Source organism: Eupeodes corollae, chromosome 1, assembly GCF_945859685.1.
Source record: "Eupeodes corollae chromosome 1, idEupCoro1.1, whole genome shotgun sequence".
Taxonomy (NCBI): domain Eukaryota; kingdom Metazoa; phylum Arthropoda; class Insecta; order Diptera; family Syrphidae; genus Eupeodes; species Eupeodes corollae.
In genome coordinates, this window is record NC_079147.1 from 160048112 (window position 1) to 160075294 (window position 27183).

The 27183-nt window shown below is 37.8% G+C and overlaps 3 protein-coding genes and 1 non-coding gene across 4 annotated transcripts; 3 read left to right on the forward strand and 1 right to left on the reverse strand.

The window, feature by feature from the left end:
* On the forward strand, nt 1-1120 carry LOC129942026 (putative nuclease HARBI1). The gene is made up of 2 exons (XM_056050818.1): nt 1-540; nt 594-1120. Exons 1-2 carry the CDS (start codon nt 411-413, stop codon nt 962-964), a joined length of 501 nt encoding a protein of 166 aa, XP_055906793.1. The 5' UTR covers nt 1-410; the 3' UTR covers nt 965-1120.
* A 5142-nt stretch (nt 1121-6262) lies between these two features.
* Trnak-uuu (transfer RNA lysine (anticodon UUU)) lies at nt 6263-6335 on the forward strand. The gene has a single exon. It is a non-coding gene; the product is annotated as a tRNA-Lys (tRNA).
* A 294-nt stretch (nt 6336-6629) lies between these two features.
* LOC129940898 (uncharacterized) lies at nt 6630-16547 on the forward strand. The gene is made up of 3 exons (XM_056049421.1): nt 6630-7131; nt 15977-16348; nt 16426-16547. Exons 1-3 carry the CDS (start codon nt 6748-6750, stop codon nt 16480-16482), a joined length of 813 nt encoding a protein of 270 aa, XP_055905396.1. The 5' UTR covers nt 6630-6747; the 3' UTR covers nt 16483-16547.
* A 757-nt stretch (nt 16548-17304) lies between these two features.
* Nucleotides 17305-26316, reverse strand: LOC129941102 (uridine 5'-monophosphate synthase). Its single transcript, XM_056049650.1, has 3 exons — nt 25957-26316; nt 25380-25887; nt 17305-18284 (listed from the first exon to the last, which is right to left on the reverse strand). The coding sequence occupies exons 1-3, from the start codon at nt 26107-26109 to the stop codon at nt 17479-17481; spliced, it is 1467 nt and encodes a 488-aa protein (XP_055905625.1). The 5' UTR covers nt 26110-26316; the 3' UTR covers nt 17305-17478.
* Between the last annotated feature and the right edge of the window lie 867 nt (nt 26317-27183).

The following is a 27183-nucleotide window of genomic DNA, read 5'->3' on the forward strand; positions in this document are numbered from 1 at the left end:
GGCCGAGGGTGGCTACCAAAGAGGAACCGGACAGGACTTCCTTGTTGGTATGGCACAACCAACTTTGTCGGTCACCCTCTCAAAAATATTGACAGTCATGGAAAATGTTCTTTGCCCAAAGTTTATATCCTTTTTATCGACGGAAGAAGAAAAGACTGCAAGCAAACAACATTTTTATGAAAAATTTGGGTTTCCTGGCATTATCGGTTGTGTAGATGGAACGCACATCAAAATTATAAGACCAGCAGTAAATGAGCATCTTTACTTCAATAGGAAAGGTGACCACAGTATCAACGCAATGATCGTAAGTATCTACCACCTATTCCAATATAGCGTAGGTGTACATTTTTTGACAATATACACTCTTCATAAGCAATTCTTTTTACTTTCCATAGGTCTGTGATTACAAAATGAGAATCCGCGCTATTGACGCCCGGTATGGAGGAGCGTCCCATGACTCATTTGTCTTCAGTTTAAGCTCATATCGCAGAAACCTTGAGCAGAAATGGAATGATGGTGATAGGAGAAGTTGGTTATTGGGTACGTAGATGCTAAATTCACTCAAAACGTTTGATGTTTTATAATTGGTTTAGGTGATTCTGGGTACACTCTGGAACCGTGGATGATGACTCCCTACCGAACTGCGCAAGAAGGAGGTCGAGAAGAGCATTTTAATACGATTCATTCAAAATGCAGGAATATTGTTGAAAGGACGATAGGCGTTGTGAAATCAAGGTTTAGATGCATTCTCGGAGCAAGGCAACTCCATTATTCACCTGAAAAATGTATCCAAATTGCAAATGTTTGTGCTGCATTGCACAATATTTGCAAAAAGTTTGCTGTGCCAGATGTGCCGGTTGTGGAAACAATTGAAGGAGATGAGCATGAAGTTGCTGCTAGCAATTTAAATCAACTTTCAAACATAGCAGCAGAAATACGGAACCAAATAAAAGACATTTTATAAACAAAATACGAACTTACCTAAATTTCGAAAACAATATTCGTTTAAACCGTTTAATGATAACCGACATTTTCCCAAAATTCTGACATGTAATTTTTTTCCATAACTTTTGATATTGAGATGAGATATTTTTGTGATGTTGAGCCATCTGTCAATAAATTGTCAAATAAATGAATGCCATGATCTTGCATTTGTTATGGGGTGCGATCAATTAAATACATTTACTTTACTTTAGGCTTGCATTTTATTTTTAAGAATAGAGTCGAGTTTTTTTCAATTTCTTTAAAAATAGGACCAAGTGGAATAAGAAATGACCATGCGACCAAGTAAGAAAATTATGACGAAATGTGGTCGTAAACCAAAAACCAAACTGTTGTTTTGGCATCATTCTGTTTTAATAGAAAAACTTATTTTTATGTGCACTTGGCACCATTGTTTTTCTGCTGAAATAAAACTGTTTTTTTCTTCTTTCAAATTCAAATTGTCTAGACGTGTTTTTATGTTCTTGAAGATTATTTACAGAATAATATGCGCCTTTCAACAGGTTATGGGCCCAGAATTTAGGAAATATTAAAGATAAGTGAAGAAAGTATACTTTAAATTAATTTGTTTTGATATTCAGCCTTATCACAGGCCCCGTCGTAATAGATTCTTAGTACGAACCCCGAATAATTCTATCATTGGTCCCGTCGTACTAAAAAAATTTGTTACGAAATTCGGAGTTCGTGAAAATTGGTATCACTAGACCCGAATGAATAAGAAGTTTGGCAGTTTTTTCTACGAACAATTATTTTGATCGGAGTTTATAAAACGAACAAAAAATTAAGCTTGAGAAAATAAATTAAAAAAAATAAAATATATGAAAAGAATCATGTAAGTTTTACTATTGTTTTAATGTGAAAGTGTTTACGTATGTTTTTTTTATTTTTTTTTTTGAAGGGCAAATAAAGTTATCACAAATAAAATTCAATTCGAAAGGCTTTATGAAAAGTCTTCAAGAAAAACTTGAAATTGCCCAAGGATTTTCAAAAATCCCTAAGGAGGAAGTAAATTCGTTTTGGGAGGCAGTAAAAATAGAGTTAAATAGTTAAAGGCCCACCTTGTAAGGACACCTCTAGCTGGAAAAAAGTAAATTGAATAAATTAGTCCAAACTTTTTTATAATTTAATTTAATTCTTAAGTGTGGTTAGATTGGAAGGCACAAATCAAGAGGAAAATGGTTGAGAACAAAAAAGAATTCAAAGCTACAGGTGGGAGAGCAAATAGAATGCATTTTTGTAGCAGCCTCGAAGAAGGTGTCATAAGACTGAATGGCCTTGAAACTTTGACCAGCGGAATAAAAGATCCACAATCTTTTGGATTTGAAAATTCTTCCAAGCCTTTAGAATCAAATGAACCTTGTGAAGAGAACCAACTTGCCGATGTTTCGATGTCATCAGACGTATGTAGTTGATGTGAGAAATGATCCACGGCGTCTTTCAACCACTTCGCGTCAATCATATGATTCATCCAGTCTTCGTGTATTTTCTTCATTTACCTATTGCAAAGATTGCAACGACAATACTATCAATTTTTAAATACAAAAACAAATAAAAACAAGAACAAATCGAAAGATGAAAAACGAACTTTTATTTAATTTTCTTATTTTGACGCATATCAGCTGATTTTAAAACTCCGAAATTAGTATTTCTGTGTGCCAATGCTTTCTTGAATTCGTTCGGGGCTTATGATGTAAATGTATTCGTATTCGTAGCGTAACACAATTTTCGGGGACTCGCTACGAGGGACTCTGTGATAGGGGTGATTTTCGATTTGTGTAGTCCCAAAAAAAAGACGAGCGATTTGCCAGCAAAAGAACGCTTTAAAGGTCGTGAAAACTACGACAATTGGAAATTCGCGGTTGAGAATTACCTCATGTCGAATGACTTGTAAAAGTCTGTCCAAGGATCTGAGGTTAAACCCGAAAATCACCAGAAGGGTGGGACTTTTGAGAGAACTGACCACAACTCGTCTAGATAACTGCTCATCAATATCAGAGTACGTCAACAAAATCATCGGAACTACTCAAATTGAATTCCATTAAAATAAAAGTGGATGATGAGTGGATTGGCAGCTTACTGCTGAGTGGTTTGTCAGAGAAATTCCAGCCAATGACTATGGCAATTGAAAGCAGTGGAATCAAGATCACTGCAGATTCAATAAATTCAAAGTTGCTGCAAGATTTTGATTGCTATAATGGTGGTGCTCTCGTCAGTCAAGCGATGGCAGTGTTTAAGTCCAAGGGCAAACCTAAGAAGAAAACAAAATCAGTAAAATTTGTTGGATGTGGTTCTGTTGGACATGTGAAGAAAGATTTTCCAAACAAATCGACACATGGAAATTTTGCTGTATTTATTTTCATCGTATTCTGTTCAAGAATCCAGTCAATCATGGTTTGTGGACTCTGGTGCATCGTCGCACATGACAAACAGTGTCGAAGAGTTTGATAAATACATGAAGAGTTCTTCGATGGATTTTGTTACGCTGACGGACGAATCAAAGCTGGAGGTTGCTGTCAAAGGTGATATAAAGATGTTGATGTGCGGTGCTGTTAATAAGGTGCTTGTACGTGATGTTCTTCAAGTTACCGAAATATGCTTCAATTTGATGTCCATTAGTCAAAAATGAAAACAGAGGTTCGATGCAGATGGATGTACAATTCTTGATAGCAAGCAAACTATTTTCGCATCGGCTACTGAAACCGATAAAGTTTATTAATTAAATATTCCTACTACAGATACTGCTAAGGTAGTAGGTGAATTTGAAAACAAGAGTTTGTGGCACAGACGGATGGGACATCCAAATGCTGAGGTCTTACGAAAATTAGAAAAGGCAGATGGTTCCAACGATGTGGAGAAAAATTGCATCACGCATGCTGTGAAGGAAAACAGTGCAGGCGCAGTTTCAAATTATCAACAACAACTACGACTGATTTCCTGCAGCTAATTCATTCGGATGTCGCTGGACTAATGAAAAAGTATCGCTTGGAGGAGCCAGATATTATTTGTTATTTTTGGATGATTATTCCAAAAAGGTGTTCGTGTATGCAATGAAGACAAAAAGTGAAGTTGCAAAACACTTTTTAGTTTTCAAAAACATGGTGGAAAATCAAATGAAGAAAAAAACAAAAATCTTTCGCTCAGATAATGAAACCGAGTTCCTAAATACAGAGATGCAAAAAAAACTCTCAAAAATCGTTGTCCAGAAGAAGTTTGGGTTGGCGCAAAAATCGATTTGTCTCATTTGAGAGCCTTTGGTTGGATTGGGATGGTGATGGTCCCGAAGCAGAAAAGATTAAAGTTTGATGCTAAATCAATTAAATGCATCATTTTATTCAAAAGGGTACAGGATGTACAACCCAGCCAACAGAAAGATATACATATATCACTAGAGAAGTGAAATTTCTCGATGACCAGCGTTTTCATGAGGTACATGATTTGAAACCCTGTTCTAATTCTTTTGATTTAATCATAGGTCAGAATTTAGTGGTGAATTTAGGAATAAATCCTGAGCCTGTTGCTGAACTTGCTACCAAGGTTGTTGAAACTTCTGAAGCTAAGGAGAACCTATGCGCTGTTGATGTTGCTGTTTGTGATGATGGTATTGCTGAGGGTGCTGCTGGCACTGAGGACGATAATTCTGAAGATTTTAAAGAAGAGTAGGTTGATGCTGAGATGTCAAGTGGTGGATCCGATGTTGACGTTAGATCAAATTATATTCCACCAAGTTATTCATTATCTAGTGGGGATGTCATCGTTGGTCCTGTGCGGCGTTCAAATCGAGAACCTAAGCCCAAGAATTTCAAAAACTATGTAACGTTTGTGAATGAAGAAATCGGTGAAGATGATGATCCTTCGACCTATTGTGAAGCAATTTCGAGATCAGGCGCATCGAGCTGGAAGAAGGCGATTAGTGAAGAGTTCAAGTCTTTTGAAACGAGACTTGGGAAGAAGTAAATACTCCGATTGGGAAGAAAGTGCTAGGTTCTAAATGGGTATTCAAAACAAAAAAAGATGACAAAAGTGATGTTATTCGCTATTAACCAAGGCTAGTTGCTAAGGGCTATGCAGTGTGCACAACGGAAGGGGATCGATTTCTATGAAATGTATTCTCCGGTCATTAGATACAGCGCATTACGGTATCTTTTGTCACTTGCGGCGAAAATGGATCTTCAAATCGAGCAACTAGATGCAGTAACAGCGTTTCTTCAAAATGAGTTATCTCAAGAAGTTTTTATATTGCCCCCCTGAAGGTTTAGATATTCCTAAAAATAAAGTCTTAAAGTTAAAGAAATCTATTTATGGACTGAAAAAGTCCTCGAGAACATGGAATCTCAAATTAAGTAAAGCTTTTAAAGAATTTAATTTGCAACAATCACGATCAGTCCATGTATCTATTTAGACGACTTTTTAATTTTTCAAAAGACCTTGAGGTATCTTAACTTAAAATCAAAATTACACATGAAAGAGCTTTCCAAAGTTGATTCTTTTCGGGGTATGACGTTAGAATACAATAGAGGGTCTGGAAAACTTTGCATAATCAAGAGCAATATATTTTGAAGATGCTGAGTATATTTGGAATGAACAATTGCAATCCGGTTTCAAGTCCAATGGATGTGAACGTTAAATTGAGCAAGGACAACTGCCCAAAATCAGAAGATGCTAAAAGTGAAATGGCGAAAGTACCCTATCAGGAGTTAATTAGCAGTTTGTTGTTCGCGGCCCAAATCAGTCGTCCCGATATTTGCTACTCGGTTAATTTCTTAAGCAGATTCAACAATAACCCGGGCAAAGAACATTGGTTGGCAGCTAACAGAATTCTTAGGTATTTGAAGGGAACTTCGAAAATCAAATTGTGTTACAACCGGAACAGAAATGGCGAAATTATTGGTTATCAAGGTGACGCAATATCGTGGTGTTCAAAAAAGCAGGCAACTGTTGCTTTGTCTACTACCGCGGCTGAATACGTTTCAATGGGAACTACAGTTCAAGAGGGGATGCGGACAGGAACTGATTCATCTTTGCAACTTTTTTGTGATAGTCAGTGTGCTATTCATCTTGCGTCTAATAAAAGTAATCGTCCGAGGACGAAACACATAGACATTCGGCATCATTACACATGTTGTCGGCCTATCTGTTGTCAACTTATAGTTGTCAATATTTTAGCTCCTTATCAATTCAGACCTGAACGGCATACCATCATTGTTGGCAAGGAATATTGCAATGAGAATATATAGACCATTTAGAACCCGTAAAATCAGGTGCCCGGGTAGCTCAGTCGGTAGAGCGTTGGACTTTTAATCCAACGGTCCAGGGTTCAAGTCCCTGCTCGGGCGATAACTTTTTTTAAATTATTTGTTATCCCTGTGTTGCAGCCACACGTTTGGTAGGCTTGAAATTTCATCATCAACATTAAACTAAATACTTCATTCGGCAGTCAATTTATCTGTCAGTTATTTTTGTATATAGGTATAAAAATTCAATAGCTACACATATGGCAAGAACTGTCACACAGAAAATAACATATGGCACAAAGCCAAATATTGACAGTTGTGTCACATCATTTTACGTTTGCAATTGACTCAATTGCCTTTGCCAGTAGTTGTTCTCAGTTCATAAGTGGCTGGCAATCTGCTGCTGTGGCGGGCGGCGTCTTTTAACTTTTAAGTTTGATTTTTACAATTTATTAATTGTTATGTCATACGTTTAATGATTTTTTAACTTTGCCTGAAGAAATACAAATTAACTATGGACAACAAAAATAAATGGAGGAAGAAGAAACAACGTACAAGAAGAGAATTGACTGGCGATTGGCCAGATGATAAAATAAGAGAACTTATTTATAATGTAAAAACCCGACCCGAACTATGGGACGTTGGCAACACAAACTATCGTATTGCAAGGCCTCAATCGTGGCAAGCAGTGGCAATGGAACTAGGCGAAGACTATGATTGGCGTGATTGTCGACTTAAGTGGCAGAACCTAAGGGTCACTTATAAATGCAACTTGAATAAAATAGCTAAAAAGAAATCTGAGGGCACAGACGAAGTACCAAAAATATTGTGGAGATTTTTTCATTTGATGCAATTCATTAGCAAGAAAAGAAATCATCACAATGCGTCTAATGAAATGGTAAGACAATTATTAAAAATTATATTGCTTGTAATTTTTAGGAAACTAAAAATTGAACATTGGGAAGTTGTTAATACAATTTAAAATTTATATTCATTGATATTAAAACATGGGAAGAACATTAAGAAGTACTTCTTTCACTTTAACAAAGATCAAAAACAAAAAGTATTATTATAGGAAAAGCTCATTTAATCATGAATTTAAGTTTACATAAAATACATTAGGTCCGTTTGCGTACCCTCCTAAAACAGACCAATTTTACGAAAAAATACGAAATCTAACCAAATCCTGTTCGCGTACTTACAAATTTAGTAGTTTTTCGTAAAAGAGAGCGCTCACGAGAGAGTAAAATATTTCCCCAACCTGCGAATTTTAGCCAAAGAAATTTCTTTAGGCTGATTTGTGAAAATTTTCAAATTTGATAGAAATTCAAATAAATTAAATAAATTGCTTCTAAGAACAGCAACAAGACAGTATAGACTGAGAGCCAGCAACAGAAAAAGTAACGTCATTTCTTTAAGAAAGTATTTGGTCTCATTGTATAGTCTGAATATAAATAAACATAAAAATAATTGTCTGCCACTTCTCCGTTGGTGGGGAGGGCGTTGGTAAGGGGTTAAAGGGGTAAAAAAACTAGGACAAACAAGTGATATCATTAAAGCTGATTTTTGGTGTGTTGACGCTAAATAATATTTTATGTAACATATCAAAAAGGCAGACAATTTGGGTGGTACGAAGATGGTGGCAGACTAAGAGGAAGGTCGAGAAAATAAGTGGCTAATTACGCCATTTCATTAAGCTTGAAAAAGGTGTTAAAATTTTTAAAATGTTATTATAATCCTATAATCAAAAAGGCAGACAAATATTGCGAGCCGAAAACCCTGGCAGACATAAAAACACAAAAAAAATGTATTAGTAAAAAGAAATTAAAACAAATGAACATCGAACAAACAGGGCAAAGGTTACGTGAAAATTTTATTTCGGATTGTGCGGCAGCCGACGACAGATTTGAGAAACCTATGAAAAGAATTGTAATTTCTAACTTTTCTGCTACATCAAATAAAAAGTTAATTAAAATTGGTAGCAAAATGCAGGAAGTGAAGATGCAGCGAGATTTGTTCGGCCGAATGCTTGGAGTTTCGATGGAAGAAAAAATAGATATAGCAAAGATCTTGTCATATCCTCTAACACCTATACCTATGTCTATGTGTCACCTAGATGGATCAATGTGCAAGACTGAAAAGTCAACTCTCATGAAGCTATTGGAGAAACGAGTAGTGAGTCACCCACCACCGAATATTGATATTGTCATATTGGACGGCTTTTTCATGTTGTATTTAACCAAAACATTTGGTATGGTATCAAAAAAAATTCTTCAAATGGTTACACGGTTTAGTGCATTGCGGATTGATCTTGTTTTCGATCAATACTTTTCACCATCCATTAAAGATAACGAACGTTTGCAGATCGTGCCTACGTTATCACAGGATCAGATCAGGTCAGACCTTCCGATTTTGTGAAGGAACTCCGAAAGGCAAACTTTAAAACAGCTCTTGTACGATTTTTAATCTCACACTGGGAGACTGATGAAGTGGCTCCATTCATTGGAAATAAAATAATTAATTTGAATTTCGATAAATGCTACTCTTATAAAGTTGTAAATGATCGTGTAGAAAAATCTATTGATGAGCTATTATCATGTGAGCCTCATGAAGAAGCTGATACAAAAATAGTTTATCACATTTGCAACATTAACTTCAAGGCCAACAATGTTATCAAGTGCTCAGACACTGACATTCTTATTGTAATGCTAGGAAATATGGACCACTTGAGCCATTCGTTAAATATTTGGTTGGATGTTGGTACTGGCAACAATCGAAGGTACATTGATGTCACCTTATTATACGGTAATTTGGGTGAGACTATTTCAAAAGCCCTACCTGGGTTTCAAGCAATGACCGGTTGTGACTACAATCCAGCATTTTTCAAAAAGGGGAAAAATAGACCTTTCTTTGTAAAAATACTGAGTATCAAGAAGCATTCTAAAAACTGCCAATTATAATTTGTTTGATTCTAAAATAAATGAACTTTTTTTAGTTTTGGAAAATTTCATCTGCCGGTTGTATAATGTGAGGGATGTAAAAACCGTCAATGAGGTAAGGTTTGAAATGTTTACGCAAACGTTTAAGTCAAAGGACGTAAATGAGGCGTTTAGTAAAAAGTTTAAAAATGTTGATGATTCAAATCTACCACCATGCCAGTCGGAACTACATCAGCAACTCTTAAGATCACAATACATTAGCGGCCTATGGAGAAATGCTCATTTAAAAACCCCCACTCGATTACATCCAACTGAGTATGGATGGAACAAAACATTTTTACTTTATAAAATAATTGCAAATTTTTACCAAATTATTTTGACAGATAATGAAGAGAATGAAGATAGTGATGACGATGGAAGCACTCCTGATGTTCCATTCAACAATTACGATGTGGAATAGAATGGAGAATAAAATATTTGAAAGTAAAAACCTGATTTCTTTGAAAAGTTAAATTTGTTCATTTGTTTTAATTTTGTTTTACTAATAAAACTTTTTTTTTGTGTTTTTATGTCTGCGGGGTTTTCGGCTCGCAATATTTGTCCTACAATATTTGTAGGATTATAATAACATTTTAAAAATTTTAACACCTTTTTCAAGCTTAATGAAATGGCGTAATTAGCCACTTAATTTCTCAACCTTCCCCTAAGTCTGCCAAAATCTTCGTACCACCCAAATTGTCTGCCTTTTTTATATGTTACATAATATATTATTTAGCGTCAACACACCAAAAATCAGCTTTAATGATATCACGTTTTTGTCCTAGTTTTTTTTACCCCTTTAACCCCTTACCAACGCCCTCCCCACCAACGGAGAAGTGGCAGACAATTATTTTAATGTTTATTTATATTCAGACTATACAATGAGACCAAATATTTTCTTAAAGAAATGACGTTACTTTTTCTGTTGCTGGCTCTTAGACTAGTAATATTATGTGAAAAATGTATTGTTTTCCCGTTCGCTTACTCTTTAAAATATCCCTTTTTAGGAATTTTAGTGCAGAAAATACGCGAACGGGCCTATTATGTGACATTATTACTTTTAAGATTAAATAAGTATCTACAGTGTTACACAAAAGTTTGCGTACAGCGATAAATCTTTTGGAAAAAAGAGAACTATAGCTCGGGAACGGTAAGTGCGTTTCAAAAAACAATTTTCAAAATATCGATTTATAAATAAATAAATTCAATACTTTTATTTTTGTTTAGACAAATACAAAAAAGAAAAAAATTGCAATTTTTGTTATACAAAAGTTTGTGTTTAGTTTATAAAAATGTTTAATTACATCCTGTGCAAATAGTGGTACATTTTGATCGCTTTCAAGTCCCTTATGTCGTCTGACTGCCCATTGTTTTTTGAGTTTCGCGAAATTAAAACAAGAAAAATGTATCAAAAAAAGGAATTTACCGTGAGTGAAAGGAAGTTGATAATTAGTTTCCACGTGAAATTTGGAAACAAACTTCCAGAAGTCGAACAACGATCCAAAGAAGCCTTGATCGTTAAAAGTATGAAATTGGCTCTGTTTCAATAAAATTCTTAATTCAATGCCATAAGAATGTGTTTTTTTTTAAAGCGAACTAAGAAAATTTTCCAGTCGTTTGTGTGAGCGTCTGGTAGCTCTAATCGGAATAAACATATTTGAAAATGACTATCACATTTTTGTTGTGACAGGTTTTTAATTATCAATTTGACTATCACCTTACGTGGATCAAATTCGATCATTTTCATTGTCATTTATCAACAATCACCTTAGCCGATTCCACCCCTGAATCAGTTTGTGTGCATATACTCAAAAAAAATTTAGAAGTAAGTGCCGAGATGCTGGGTATTTCAAACGACCACTACCTCCGGGAAGATATTGACCCCAATCACTCCGCACATACCGCGCGTTTGTAGCTCTTATGTATATAATACCCATACCAAGAACGAACTCCACCCCAAAGCCCTGACATTAAAATTTTTAGGATGCACTCGAAAAAAATAAGCACCCACGATATTCGAAATAAGGCCAACTTGAATAACGATTTATTACTCCATTGAAATAATGTAAGTAGTTCTTACACTGAAAAACTAGTTGCATCCATGCAAATCCGTTTCAAAGAAGTAATGAGATTGATGTTACGGTGGTGCCAGTAACAGTACCACAAACAACAGCAACAACATCTGGTCAGACATCAGACCAGTGGATAGAAGCAGCAGCAACTATCAAAAAGAGGAAAATGAAGAAGTATAGCCCAAACAAAGTGGGGAGGGCCAACTCACTGCTTCTCACTGGCCGAATACAATTTACTTAAAGGCGTGCTCAAACAGGCCACCGCTGAGTTCTTCAGCAACACGCCTAAGAGCGAAAAATTCAAGACGGTCCTTCTGAAGGGCATAAGTTCCTGCAGGGAACCAGAGGATCTCTTAGCTGAGCTCAGTCAAAAAGCCAAGGACGATCTCGATTTTATCGGGGTTAAGCATTTCACTATGGTGAAGTCCAGGCGATAGGGTTATAGGCTGCCAATGTTCTTGGTAACATTATCGCCCCAAAGCAGTTTTGAGAGTGTGAAGAAAATCAAATCTCTCGACCATCAAGCTGCACGCTGGGATACATTATAAAGGCACGACGCCATTTTACAATGTACTGCCAGAGGTTTGGCCATGCCAATGCCAACTGCAATATGCAGTTGCGTTGTGTCAGGTGCGGAGAAATCCACAAAGAAGGAGAGTGCAAGCTGGGGAATGAGCGGGTTGAGGATTTGACCCTGCTCAAGTGTGTCCTTTGCGGAAACCAAGGGCACCCGGCTAGTTATAGGGGTTGCCCTAAGGTCCAAGAAATTAAGCAAAAACAGGCCAGCCAAAAAGCCGAAAGAAGTCGAACAGTTCGACAGGCTCCAACACAAAAATTCGTGGATCCCAAATTTTCCTACGCCCAAATGGTGTCAGGGAATGGGAACACGAGACATTCTCAACCTACGGTTACCCCAAAGGCCCCTGTGCCTAAGGCACCAGAGGTGCAGCCTGACATTGTAGCCTTGTTGTTGAGCATCCAAGGTCAACTAACCGGACTGCAAAGTCAGATAATAAGGAGCAAGGCAAAAGGGTAGATCATCTCTACTCTTTGTTGCCTGGCCTGGCGCAATTTAGACCATAATGGGCGCGCTGCTGGAGACGCGCCTTAAAGTCCTAGCTGTGAATGTAAATTCACTGATTAGGATTGAACGAAGAGCCAATATGTTCCAATTGTTGAAAGACTACAGTCCCGATGTGTTTATGGCTAGCGAAACTAAGCTAAACCACAAACACAAATTGACTCATAAAAATTACAATATCGTAAGAAGAGACCGGCCCGACTCCACTCAAGGGGGCGGTGTGGGTCTCTTTATACGAAAAGGCATTAATTACAAAGTCGTATATAACAATGAATTGCAAAAGCTCAAGGCGCTAGAAGTTTGCGTTGTATGCATCTCTCAAGGGAAGCGGATGTATATGATTGCGGCTTATGCGGCTGGAGCTCCACAGGTTACTTACTTTGCTTCAGAACTCGAGATTCTTTTTAGGGAACTGAAACTGAGCTTGGAAGAAAACTATTTCATCTTGGCCGGTGATTTGAACGCAAAACATGAAGATTGGGGAAATCAACATAATAATCCCAGAGGTAACCATCTTTTTAATTTGATGAATCTTTACAGCGTTGAATATGGCGTCGACCTGCTGGCTACTGAAAAGCCATCGTATCCAAGAAGTGGTTCCTTTCTTTAACAGACTGACAGTTACATACAAAGTGTGTAATCAACCTCGAAACTGCTCACAGACAGTCGAGTACGACAGTGATCACTGCGGACTGGCTGCTGTAATGCAAATTCCGAACGAACGCGTGAAATTGGAAGAATACGTTGCAACGCACTCTTACAATTACAGTAAGATGCGTTAGCCTCGTTTCACCAAAGCCTTAGCGAGAGAACTTCGTTCGAGTGACATAGCCCCACCAAACAACATAAACCTGACAAATACAGAAATTGACCAACATTTACAACAGATGGACGAAACAATAAAACGAACGATGGAACGGACAATTCCAAAGTACAAAGAACGGGCCCAAATGGACGCTTACAGAAACGCGACTATTGACGCATTACGTAGGCAGAAGAGTGGCTTACTGACAAGACTCAAAAACTTGTACAGACGGCTTACACACCCACACGACTTGGAGGTTAGGACACTGAAGACGTCAATAAAAAATGTCAATCTGTTGATTAAGGAAAACTACAGGCTATCAATTAACAAGTACTGGGACCGCAAGATCCGGTCAGTTAATTCGAGTGACAATAGTATGTTTCCCAAAATCAACAAGATATTCAGGAAAAAAAACGATAATGACCTTCCGTGTCTTAAACTCCAAAGAACTGAAGAGAACAGAGACGTACTCATGACAGCGCAAATAGATCCAGAGGAAGCCATCTTTGACGATGAATTTTACATAATTGAAAATCCGAAGGAAAAAGTGGAGGCTTTGGGAGCTGCTTTCCAGCAAGTGTACAAGGTGAATGTTAGCATTCGCTCCAACCACGACCTGGAAAACAGAGCCCTACTTAATCACTTTTACCTTCGAAATGATATGACACAATGGCGATCTGAGAACCGCGGTTTCATGCGGTTCAATAACGATTCCTTGGCAAATGCCATAATCGCCGATCAAACCTGTCCAAGTCCCTTGTTAGTGACGAAGGTTGAGCTTCAGCTCATATTCAATTCAATAAAAAACAAAAAGTCAGCAGGCGTCGATGTACTAAGACATTTACCGATGGAAGCAATTGATATATACACGACGCTCTTCAATAATGCATATTATCCAGTGCATTGGAAGACCGCTGTGGTTCATCCTCTCCTGAAAAAGGGAAAGGACAACTCCAACCCGTCAAATCATCGGTCGATAAGTCTTCTTCCGAGCATCAGAAAAGTCTTCGAAAAGATCATTAATAGGGCTCTGACTAAGTGGGCTGCGGACAACAAAATTATTCCAGATAAACAGTTTGGGTTCAAGGCGGGTCATGACACAATTCATGCTGCGTCTAAACTCGGTTCTGATACCCAATGGAATAAATCAAAACAACAATGCACAGGTGCTGTTCTAGTTGATTTGGAAAAGGCCTTTGACACCGTATGGTTAGAGGGTCTGTACCTAAAATGAGCAGGCTTGGCATAAGCAAGCCATTGTTGTATATACTTTATATGCTTAACGGTAGAAAGTTTGTTGTCAAAAGTGGCAACGTAACTTCTACCACAACATTCTCAATTAAAAATGGTCTTCAACAGGGAGCGGGGAATTCGCCGATTCTCTTCAGCATTTACACCAGCGATCTGATAGGTAGTCTTACAAAGGCAATTGCGTACGCCGACGATCTAATTTCGTACAGAACGGCCCGAAAGGTTGAGGGTATTAGAATTCTCTTGCATCGTGGCCCCAGCCAACGGAGTCCGGAACAGAATGCTGATGCTCGGAAGACTTATCGACCGAAGATTTGACGGGTTGGAGTTGTCCTTTCCCTTTTTCAGGAGAGGATGAACCACAGCGGTCTTCCAATGCACTGGATAATATGCATTATTCAGTACATTATTGAAGAGCGTGGTGTATATGTCAATTGCTTCCATCGGTAAATGTCTTAGTACATCGACGCCTGCTGACTTTTTGTTTTTTATTGAATTGAAGATGAGCTGAAGCTCAACCTTCGTCACTAACAAGGGACTTTGACAGGTTTGCTCGGCGATTATGGCATTTGCCAAGGAATCGTTATTGAACCGCATGAAACCGCGGTTCTCAGATCGCCATTGTGTCATATCATTTCGAAGGTAAAAGTGATTAAGTAGGGCTCTGTTTTCCAGGTCGTGGTTGGAGCGAATGGTAACATTCACTTTGTACACTTGCTGGAAAGCAGCTCCCACCGCCTTCACTTTTTCCTTCGGATTTTCAATTATGTAAAATTCATCGTCAAAGATGGCTTCCTCTGGATCTATTTGCGCTGTCATGAGTACGTCTCTGTTCTCTTCAGTTCTTTGGAGTTTAAGACACGGAAGGTCATTATCGTTTTTTTTCCTGAATATCTTGTTGATTTTGGGGAACATACTAGGGTCACTCGAATTAACTGACCGGATCTTGCGGTCCCAGTACTTGTTAATTGATAGCCTGTAGTTTTCCTTAATCAACAGATTGACATTTTTTATTGACGACTTCAGTGTCCTAACCTCCAAGTCGTGTGGGTCTGCAAGTCGTCTGTACAAGTTTTTGAGTCTTGTCAGCAAGCCACTCTTGTGCCTACGTAGTGTGTCGATAGTCGCGTTACTGTAAGCGTCCATTTGGTCCCCTTCTTTGTACTTTGATATTGTCCGTTCCGTCGTTCGTTTTTTTGTTTCGTCCAGCTGTTGTAAATGTTGGTCAATTTCTGTATTTGTCAGGTTTCTGTTGTTTGGTGGGGCTATGTCATTCGAACGAAGTTCTCTCGCTAAAGCGTTGATGAAACAGACCAGCAACGTATTCCTCCAACTCCACGCGACAGTCCAACGCACTAACCATAATGCTACGGGTACTACTGAAGTTGAAGTTAAAAACTTAAATAAATAACTTACATAGATTGGACTAGGCCTTGTGTGCGTTTAGAGAGATTCTCAATTTCTAGCTCGGGTTTCAAGCACTAAGAATCAAACCAAATATTAAAATATGTACACCTACGAGTATTTATAACCATTTTTGTTTTTTTTTTTTTAAGGAAAATTCCATACTTAACTTTGATTCAGAATTAACGACAGCATCGCGTTCTACGCTGGAATCATTCAAAAACTATGAGTTCTCCCAATGCTCTTCTAGTTTTATAAAACAAGAAAGTTCTCAAACATTGGAAACACCAACACCTATTTCAACACCAACACCTCAGCCAACATTTGATACCCGGTGTTATGCTAGAACTAAACCTTCAGAAGAAAATCCGCCTTCAAAACAAATAATGAAGAATAAAAATGATGAACATGCATGTTTTGGCAACTTTATCGCATCTGAGCTCCGAAGTCTTCCAAAAGAACATTCGTTTGCTTTGAAACGTCGATTGAATCGGACAATATTGGAATATTGGGACGAAATGGAGGTAGTACATATTTTACATTTCTCGTTAATGTCTTAAAATTTAACACTTGATTTATAAATACTTTTTATTTAAAATAGACAAAAGCACAAACTGTGGCGGTTGCGAAAACAGAAGTTTTTGAAAATGTTTTGTAGATATAAAATAAAATAACACTTAATTGATTTTGTCTATTTAGTTTTAATAAATGATTTTTGTTGATGTAAATAAATCTCCATTTGCTGTTTTGATATTATAGTTAGAGAATGAATGCTCTGAAATACATACCCTCTCGTACATATGTAGATATTAAAAAAATATCAGACCAACGTGTTGTTGTTGTATTTTTTTGTATGTAATAAGTGCAAAATTCCTGAGCAAAAAGAATATAATCGTCAACTATTGATTTCAATCTTAACCACAAAATATAATTTTACTAGCTGATCCGACACACGTTGTTTTGTCATATAAATAATTTCTGAAAATATTTTTCTAGAAATAAATAACTAATTGTAAGAGTGTAAAAAGTTTTCAAAACCCGAAAATCGTTCACAGCGAACATTTTCACGTTTACATTTTGTTTTATTTGTCAAAAACCATATGAGAAGAAATAGGTTACTGTGGCGTATGTGTTCTTTATCTGTGATATTCTATTTTTCATATTGACTTGCTGTTAAAGTCGCTATAATATTGTTCAATCTCAAGGTGTTGGTCACTCAATAACGACCTATAAAAAATGTATGAATTTGTAGTTATATATTTAATTAATTTCATAAACCAATTTCGTTTACTTGCTACAAACAAAGATTATGACTTTTTTATATAAAAATGTTTGAACTCATTCTCCATATTGAATTGTTTGCTACAGCACAGGATCTTACTCTTATCAACTAAAATCGACTGTGAAAACCTCGTTATTGAAAATATAATGCTTCGATTTTTTCTTGCGTAGACGTTTTAAATAATAAAAACTCACTTAATACGTTCACCAGATTCATTTTTAAGATTTCTATTTGAAACATACTCGTAATATACATTTTTTTACTTATGTAAATAACATTTATATTGGAAAAAAATAAACTTGTATAAAAAATATATGCATTGGATTGGAAAACAATATTATTTCACTTGGTTTAACTTCATTGGTCGTTTGATTACTTAGCAACACGGTCACTATAAGCCGCCCATAGTCTGTCCCTGTATAATACTGCTGCTTTCTCAATGCACTTAGCTTCGAGTATACCACGGCCAACAACTGCAATGTCGGCACCTTTTTCCTGCACAATAAACTCTGGACTTTGATATTGTTGACCCAATTTATCTCCGGATTCATCTATTTTCACACCCGGCGTCAGTTGTAACAGTCCGGGAAAAGCAAAGCAATCGGCACTTTGACAAACAATTCCTGCAACAAAATCAACGTCTGCATTGTTTGTTGCCAATTTAGTTGTAGCTTCTTTGTATTGTTCGTTTATTAAATTGCCCGTCGATGACATCTCACCCAAGAGGAAAACACCACGTTTCTTAGGTGCATCCACTAGACCGGCTTTCAAACCTTGCAATATTCCCTGACCAGATATTGAATGAGCAGTTACTAAATCTGCCCATTGTGCGATTTTAAAGAGCCCCTGGGAATATTGCATAGATACAGTGTTACCGATGTCAGCGAATTTTCTATCTTCCATTATAAGGAAATTGTGCTTTTTGGATAGTGTTACGAGATTTTTGACAAAGTCTTCATTGAAATTTTCCACGATATCAATGTGTGTTTTGAGAATACAAATGTACGGTCCACATACATCGGCTACATTAAGGATCTTTTCGCAATCGGTCAAATCAGCAGCCAGACATAAGTTAGTCTTTTTTGATGCCATTAGATTGAATAGATCTTTAGCAACTTCTGATTTTGCCAAATTCGAACGACTTTCGAAGGTCATTTTTGTGCGGGCAAATTCATTTACTGTAAAGATAAAATAACCATTATAAATAGCACGTTCAAAATTAAATACATAATACACAAAATTTTATTATAATATTAAAATACAAAAATAAAGACGAAAGTGGAAACATCATAGTGGAACCGCAGTCAATGCTGAGGATATGGAAGGACCACTTCTGCAGACTGTATAACGGCGACGACGAACCGAATTCTGCTGATAGTCAGGAACATAGACGACGAAAGCCAACAATCCCGTCCTCCCGACTTAGACGAAGTAAAGATTGCCATATCTAAGCTGAAGTCTTATAAAACCGCTGGAGCGTAAATAAGTTGGTTAGGAGCATGCACCAACTTATCTGTAAGATATGGTCGGAAGAAAGCATGCCCGATGAATGGAACCTCAGTATTGTTTGCCCGATCCTGAAAAAAGTAGATCCTCTAAACTATAGCAACTATAGAGGAATCAGTCTACTTAATATCGCCTATAAAATCTTCTATACCGTAATATACGAAAGTCTAAAGCCCATCGTCAACAACCTGACAGGTCCTTATCAGTGTGGTTTTAGACCAGGAAAGTCCAAAGTCGATCAAATATTCACCTTAAGGCAGTACTGGAAAAAATCCAAGAACACCAAATCGACACCCACCATCTTTTCTTCTATTTCAAGGCCGCATATGACAGCATTTAAGTAAGAAGTTTGTTAAGTAAGTAAGTAAGTAACCGGAAAGCACGCCACGCGACTAGGCGTATTCTCAAATAACTTTTGCAGAAGCTGTAAAGCTGACGAGGAAGAGGAAGAAACAGTTCTTCATATTCTCTGCACATGCACTGCTCTGGCATTACCTAGGAGAATTCTTCTCGATTTAAAATCAGCCTCTCACGTTTCGTGAGGGAAAACTGGTTCCATAGAGCTTAGGAGGAAGCCTCAAGATACATGTGGTATCACAATGGCTCATTAAAGAATCCGTTAAGTGTGTCCGTTTCCATCTTGGACAGTCACTTCAACCTAACCTACCCTAACCTAACACACTCAAGGGGATATTACTATCCTTATTATGCAGAGGCACAGTGTGAGCACTAGGAAGAGGAGAAAAAGGATATGTCGATGCACATTGGTTTTGAATTCCTGAATATTGCAATGACTAGGAAAGACAGTGTGTGGTAAGGCATTCCACATTCGCATAGTACGGCTAAATAACGAATCTCTGTACTTGACAGTACGACCGATGTTGGGCTATATTGGGTATATTGATGAGCATTCCTTGAAGCGCGAGTAATACGGTTGAACTGTTTAAGGGGAGGAATGCAACTGGCTATTTCTCTAGAGCATAAACCATTAAATTAACGGTAAAAGAGGGTGAGACAAGAAACATTTCGACGATGTTCAAGTGACGTAAATGATCTTATGATAGTTATATCACCAATCAATCTAAATGCTCTACGTTCAATACTATCCAAGCGGCTTAAGTAAGTTGCAGGAGCACCAGCCCAGAAATGGGAGTTATACCTAAGCTTTGGACGTATATAAGTCTTGTAGATAACAACATTTAATGAGTTAATCATATTTTGTCGTTGCAGATCCACATCCGAAGAAGAGGGATGTGAGTCTGAAAACGAATTTGAAAAGATAAGAGTACTACGGCAGCGAAACAATGTATTGGATGCAGACAGGAGATCATTAATAAAAATGAAAAAGAGTGTTGGAGACAAAACAGAGCCCTGGGCTTATGGTTTTCAGACTTGAATTCATCCAGTTATTCTTGTATTGAACGATCCGAAAGGTAATTACTAATCCAACGGAGTAGGAATTCATGAAAACCGAAAGCACGCATTTTCGATAAGAGAACCGATGCCAAACCCTATCAAATGCTTTTGAATCATCAAGTGCAATAATCTTACTTTCTCCAAAGCGATGTAAAGATTTGCTCCACTGTTCGGTGAGATGAACCATGAGATCAGCAGTGGACCTATTGCTTCGAAAGCCGTACTGACGGTCATTAAGAAGCTTTCGATTTTCAAGATATTTCTTGAGCTGATAATTAATCAGCGTTTCCATGACTTTGGAAAGAAGGGACGCAAGTGCAATCGGTCGTTGATAAGAAGGTGAGAAAGATTCGTCTTTTTGGGAATAGGCTGGACAAATGTCGTTTTCCATCCGCTCGGAACGAGACCTGAGGAGTGGGACAGATGAAAAAGCTTACGCAGTGGTTTTGCCACCGGTGAAGAACACCTCTTCAGAAGAATAACGGAGATACCATCCGGATCAGCGAATTTCTGTGTGTTTAAATCTCTAACGACTCTTGGACACAATACGAGTGCGAAGGAAGATTGGTCCCATAGCATCAATTACTCGCTCAAGTACAGGCGGAGCCATAACACTCACTGGCAGCGTAGAATTGGCGGCTTTAAGCTTTCTCTAAAGAGCCAACAAAAGGAGTGTCATTGACAACGAGCGTAGGGACCGATGTTTTTTCCAAATGACCAAACATTTTTACTGCCTATGGGACATTGCAGTATTTTGTGCCATAATTTTTGTCATGTTAAAATTTGGTCCGTCGAATATGGGCGTATCAGGCCCTTCTGGCTTGTTTGAACTTTTTCCGAATTTCCTAAGTACGGTTGGCTTTATAGCAACGGAAACTTACCTCTTTGATCCTAATAACCTCTTTACAGCTCGCGTCAAACCATGCGTTTCCTTAGGTCTGATGCTTTTAATCCTGTTCGGGATAAAAGCTCTCATTCCCAGGAGAATTAAACGTGTGATCATATCAGCGCTGGCGTCAACGTCACTATCGAGGAAGTATAGTGACCAGTTAAAGATGCTGAAGAAATTATTGAGACCATCCCAGTTGGCTTTCTCGTATTGCCAAACGGTTCTCTTAGGAGCTCTTTCTTTAACTGGACAGTTTTGACACGAGAAATTTGCTGATATAACGCAATGGTCAGATTTGCCTAGAGAAGATAGAACACTAACAGTGTACTTATCAGAGTCAGAGGTAAGAAACAAGTTTGCGGGGTATTTTGGTCTAGAAATAAAAAAAAATCGGATTTTCCCAAATTCAAATTATTTTCGGAGAAATAAGTATTTTTCTGAGCAGCCATCCAAATCGGTTGGGCTGCAACTAATCGAACAAAAGACATAATGGGGTACTTTAAACGCGTTTTTCTCAGAACTGTCTTTTTGAATCTGATGCCCACGATTTCTCAGGTTCTGCCGAACCGATTTACTTGAAATTTTAAGAGAGTCGTCTTTAGGGACTTGGCTACGTCCGGAACTACGGCCATCGCCAAATTTTCATTTTTACTATTTTTAACAAATCGAAGAATGTTCAAAAAAGTGGTAAATCTCTTTTTTTCTCTAGGCAGTCGCCATTTTGTAAAAAAAAATGTTTGTAACTTTTCGTAGTTCCAGACATTGGTATGGTCACGCACCAAATTTTCGAGACGCACCACTCCATCAGCAGATAACTAACGGAATTTTGATTTTTTTTACTTTTTTATTTTTTTTATGCTTCTAATGTGAATAAATAATGTATACAAAAATTGATGGTAAAATTGTTGCTTGCTTTTTTCTACAGCACTTTAAAAATATCCTAAAATTCATGTCTCTAGACCAGAATACCCCCTTAAGAGTGTTTTCTGCTCGACCTTCCACGTCCGATATTCAGATGGGCTCGTTGACCAGCTGAGTTAGGTGGTTCAACTCAGCGGAGATTTTAGCACACACACCATCAGGTCTGGCCTGAATGTTGAAACCATGAAGAATTGTGTACATTGAAATCGCCCGTAACAACGATTTCAGTGCGAGGATAGGACGAAACAATTCTTTGGAATCAGACAAAGCATCAAATTCACGAGAAGTTGATGCTCTGTCTAAATTTGGACTTCGATAAAGGAAGCAATAGTGAATGGTTTGCTTGTTTACGGAAAATTTAAACAACAAAAAAAAGGAATTTGTGCTAAGACCATATTGTGGTAAAAGCTGATAAGCAATATCATTCCTAATGTATGTATATCGCGAGACCGTGGTGGAGAGAAAAAATAAAGGCACTAAGCTATACCCATGAATACCAAATTCAGCAGGATCGAAATCCTCACCTACAAGGGTTTCACTTAGTGCAAAAACAGCTTTTACTGTAATCTGGATAAAATTTCTCATACCACAAAGAATTATGTTTGTAGCCATATTTACACTGGAATCAATGTCACTATCGATGCATCATAGTGAAAAGTTAAAGTTTATGAAGAAGTCCACAGGTCTAACGAGTTTATGGTTTCAAAACGGCGCTTTTCTGCGTTAATAAAGTTATGAAGCAAGGGCTACTTGAACTTTTCAACCGGGCCAAAGCTGCAAGACTAGCCTCTCATTGGGACTCCTACAAAGAATCCCTAAGAATCTACAAGAAGGCACTAAGGAAATCCAAGCGATCTTCTTGGCGATCCTTCTGTGGCATGATAGAAGAAACTTCTAAAGCCTCTAGGTTACGGATAATTCTTTCAAATAATCCAGCTATGCCAAGCTGGTTGAAAAATACAGACGGCTCCTGGACAAATTCAAGTAATGAATCGCTGAACTTACTATTGGACACTCACTTTCCTGGTAGTTCTCTTACCTAAACTTGCAACAGTTTTATACGTTCAAGTTCAAATACAACATATATACAAGGTCTAATCACAAAGGATAAGCTACAATGGGCTCTCAACAGCTTCAAACCATTTAAAGCTGCAGGACCAGATGGTATAATACCAGTCGAATTACAAAAGGCTTCTGATATAATTGCACCAATCCTTGAGGCAATTTTTACCAGCTGTCTTTACCTGGTCCATGTTCCCTCGGCATGGCGAGAAGTTAAAGTTGTTTTTATACCTAAAGCAGGTAAATGCTCCCAAGTCAATCCTAAAGATCTACGACCTATAAGTCTATCATCATTCCTTCTTAAGACCCTGGAAAGATTGATTGATATCCATTTAAGGGCACGTATCGATACAAGATTCTGTCTTCGTCTTAACATGCCTACTGTAAAGGTAAATCGGTGGAAACAGCGTTACACACTTTAGTACGCACCATCGAATATTCCCTCCATCATAAAGAGTTCACTTTGGCTGCTTTCCTTGACATCGAAGGTGCCTTTAACAACGTGGACACATCTGCTATCACTTCTGCACTGACATCTCTAAATGTAGAGAGTTCGCTTCGGGAGTTAATTCATTTAATGCTTACTAGCAGAATAATTAATTCAAAACTGGGCAACTCTTCTAGCAGACGATTCGTTAGTAGAGGGACACCGCAAGGTGGTGTTCTATCCCCTCTCCTCTGGAACCTAGTGGTGAATGAAATCCTAACTAGTCTGGATGCGGAGGGTTTCAGAGTGATAGCCTATGCGGACGACGTTGCTATAGCAGTTTCAGGAAAGCATCTTAATATCCTAAAAGAACTCTTACAAAATGCCTTAGACAGACTAATACTCTAGGCTGATCGGTGTGGACTGGGTGTTAACCCACACAAAACCGAGCTGGTCTTATTTTCGAGGAGATACAAAATTCCATTTGTCAACCCTCCTTATATTAAAGGAATCCAATTAAAATTCTCAGACGAGGCTAGGTTAGGTTATAGTGGCTGTCCAAGATGGAACGGACACACTTAGGCCAGTTTAATGGCCCATTGTGATACCACATGAATCTTGAGGCTTCCCTCTAAGCTCAATGGAACCAGTTAGAGTCTCTTACGAAACGTGAGAGGCTGATTATCCCGATATGATTTAGATCGTTTAGATCGTTAAAGAAGAATTCTCCTAGGTAATTCTTGCGTTTTCGAGCTAGAGCAGGGCATGTGCAGAGAAGATGAAGAACCGTTTCTTCCTCTTCCTCGTCCATACAGCTTCTGCAAAAGTCATTTGAGAATACGCCTAGTCTCATGGCGTGCTTTCCTATTAGACAGTGTCCGGTTATGACACCTATTATCGAGCTTATATGCGATCTGCTTAGAGAGAGCAAGCACCTTGAACGTTTTAAATCCAGTGTTGGCCAGATGTTTTTTGTGGCTTGACACGTGGTGATGTTGGTCCACCTGGTGCCTGCCCTCCTCACAGCGTCTTGCATTAGTAGCAGTTTACAAGTAGCGATTGGTATGCCAGTACTTGCCAAACGTGGTAGGATGGGTTGTACTGTACCGTTCCTGGCGAGTTCATCTGCCTTACAGTTACCTGGAATGTCTCTATGGCCCGGCACCCAGCAAAGGTGAATATCTAGCTGGTTCCATTTCCGTTTCTGTAGTTTTTATTAAATCCAATTATAAATCTTTTACCAAAAATAGGTTTGATTTATATGTAGGTCAAATCTACTCGATTTAAACTTAACAGTTGACAACAATCTTATTTAGCTTATCTACGTACATTTTAATTGCAATAATTTCATCTAATTTCAATATTTATCTTATCCAACTATTTTCCACCTAATACATTTATAATCTTCATTATGAATCTTTTAATTTAAGACATGTACTGTACATTCGTTCTGTGTTTGTAAGAATCATTAATTAATGTCTCCTTTTTAGCCTTAAAGCCTAGTACATACTTCCTCGTGAAGTGAACGTTCGCCAGTGGAGAAAGTGAACTTTCGACATTGCTCACTAGTACACACTTGTGAGTACACGTTGTGAACATGAACAAACCAAATGTCAAAGCTTCACCAACAGTTCCCGTACATTTTGCACGTGAATTGCCCGTGAACGAAAACTCTCCACTTTGTTCTCCACTCAGCTTCACGAGCAAGTTCACGGGTGAACCAAAAACTGAAATTTGTATGGGTTCACGAGATGGTTCACAAGTATGTACTAGGCTTAAGTTGTGAAACACTACAAAACATCAAAGACCCAAACAAATGGTGTCTATAAAAAGCAAAAAATAAATTATCTTTTATGGTTGTTGTTGTTGATTTTGCTGACAATCATTTATCGCCGCACGCCCTATTCTTTCTCTCGCCAATTTATTTTAACTAATAATTTTCAAGGTTAATTGAATCTGAATGTAGGTAAATTGAAAAATTGAGAGAATACCAGAAATGTTTTGAGTTCAACGCACTTTGGCAAACAAAATTTTGTATAACCGGAAACTCACCAACTTTTTTGGGTCCATCGACAAAGGAACCATCGCTGTTAATTTGACATCCACTTATATACTTTGCGACTGAATCAACAGTTTCCTGTTGAATTTTTCCAGCTTCTTTGAGTACGTTCAACAGATAGGACAGAGTGAATAAGCTATGCATACGAACAGAATGTTTGCCGATGTTAGCGTGTCCTCCTTGCTCACGATCGACCACGACCACTGCGTCGTTGACTACGATTCCTTCCTTTTGAAGGTCTTTCACAGTGTCCAGAACACTAGACCCAGAGGTGACGACATCTTCAACAATCAAACACGTGTCCCCGGCGTTGTATAGTCCCTCGATTAGTTTCTTGGTACCATAGCTCTTGGCTTCTTTACGTCTCACCAGCATCGGAATGTTTTCTCGCACTGAAACGATTGTGGCAATAGGAAGAGCTGTGTAGGGAACACCACAAACATGTTTGCATTGCAGATTATTCTCACGTACGTAATCGGAGATCAGATTGGAAACTTGGTCCTAAGATTTGAGAGAGATTGGCTTATTGGTGTTCCCAAATTGCATATTACGTCTATTTATTTTTCTTACCATGACCTCAGGGAAGCTAACAATGACACGTAAATCGAAGTAGACAGGTGAATTGATTCCAACTTTCATCTTAAAATCGCCGAACTTGAAAGCATTAATTTCGTATAGTTTAAGTGCAAGAGCACGCATTTCATTTTCTTTTTTGGCAAGCATTTTCTTTTTATTATTGTTTATGTTTATTTAGATTGTTGTTAGGGGGGAAATTAATAGTACTTGTTAGAAGATAGTTAGACGATAATAGAGCACCAGCACGATTCAATCTACGAGCTACGACCACACCACACTACACTGTGTTCGGTTCGAAAGAAAATTTAGAGAAATCTCAGAAATGTGCTCCCGCTTCCCATTTCACATAAGAGAAGGAAAGCTCACATCGCAATCGCACGTGATAGAACTGTCAGTGAGTTTGCCCATGAAATGTCATTTTTTGTTTACACTTCTTTTAATGGAGAGTTTATATGTGCTTCTTGTATGTTCACTAAAGATTATTTGCTATAATTATGGAAAAAATTGTTATTTTCATTGTTTATGGTCGACTTACATGAATCTACAGACAAAGAGGATGAACAATAATGAAATCACACTGGTTGAATAGAGAGGAGATTAAAAATGCCAACGTCTTCAAAAATGTAGATTACAGGAAATCGCATGAAGATTAAGCATCTTCGTCTATTTCAAATGTTTTCTTTATTTTAAAATTCTGTTACAATGTGTGTTATTACACTCAGACGTGTTTAGAAAGACGCAAATAAGTGCGAAAGAGAAAGTAGGTGGCATAGAAATAGTTTAAAAAGTTTAAACCCTTAAAGTTCTGGGTTCAGGATTGTCTTGGATGGTTTTTGACGTTTCTCTTTCGTGCCTTTTTTTTGTTTCCTGGCGTTGTTTTATTATTGTTTTTATTGTGTTTCCAAGTAAATAAAAAATATGCCAACGGACAATTTCAAGTGGAGGAAAAACCTTATAACCGAATTAGTTTAAATGAAGGAATGGTTGAGTTTAAGCTTTGCATTCCAAACTACCCGTTCACCCGTTCAAACAAAGTGGCAGTCAAAGTATCACCTGGCGATATTGCGTCTATCAAAATTTTACTTTTTTTACTGTCGTTTTCAATGAACGACGAAAGAAGATTTCTTCATTCATCCTTATATAATTTAAAAACGATGGTTTATCATTCGGATGTTCATGTGCATTCAAGAGGACACGAGAGTCTACAGGTTTTTCTCAAAA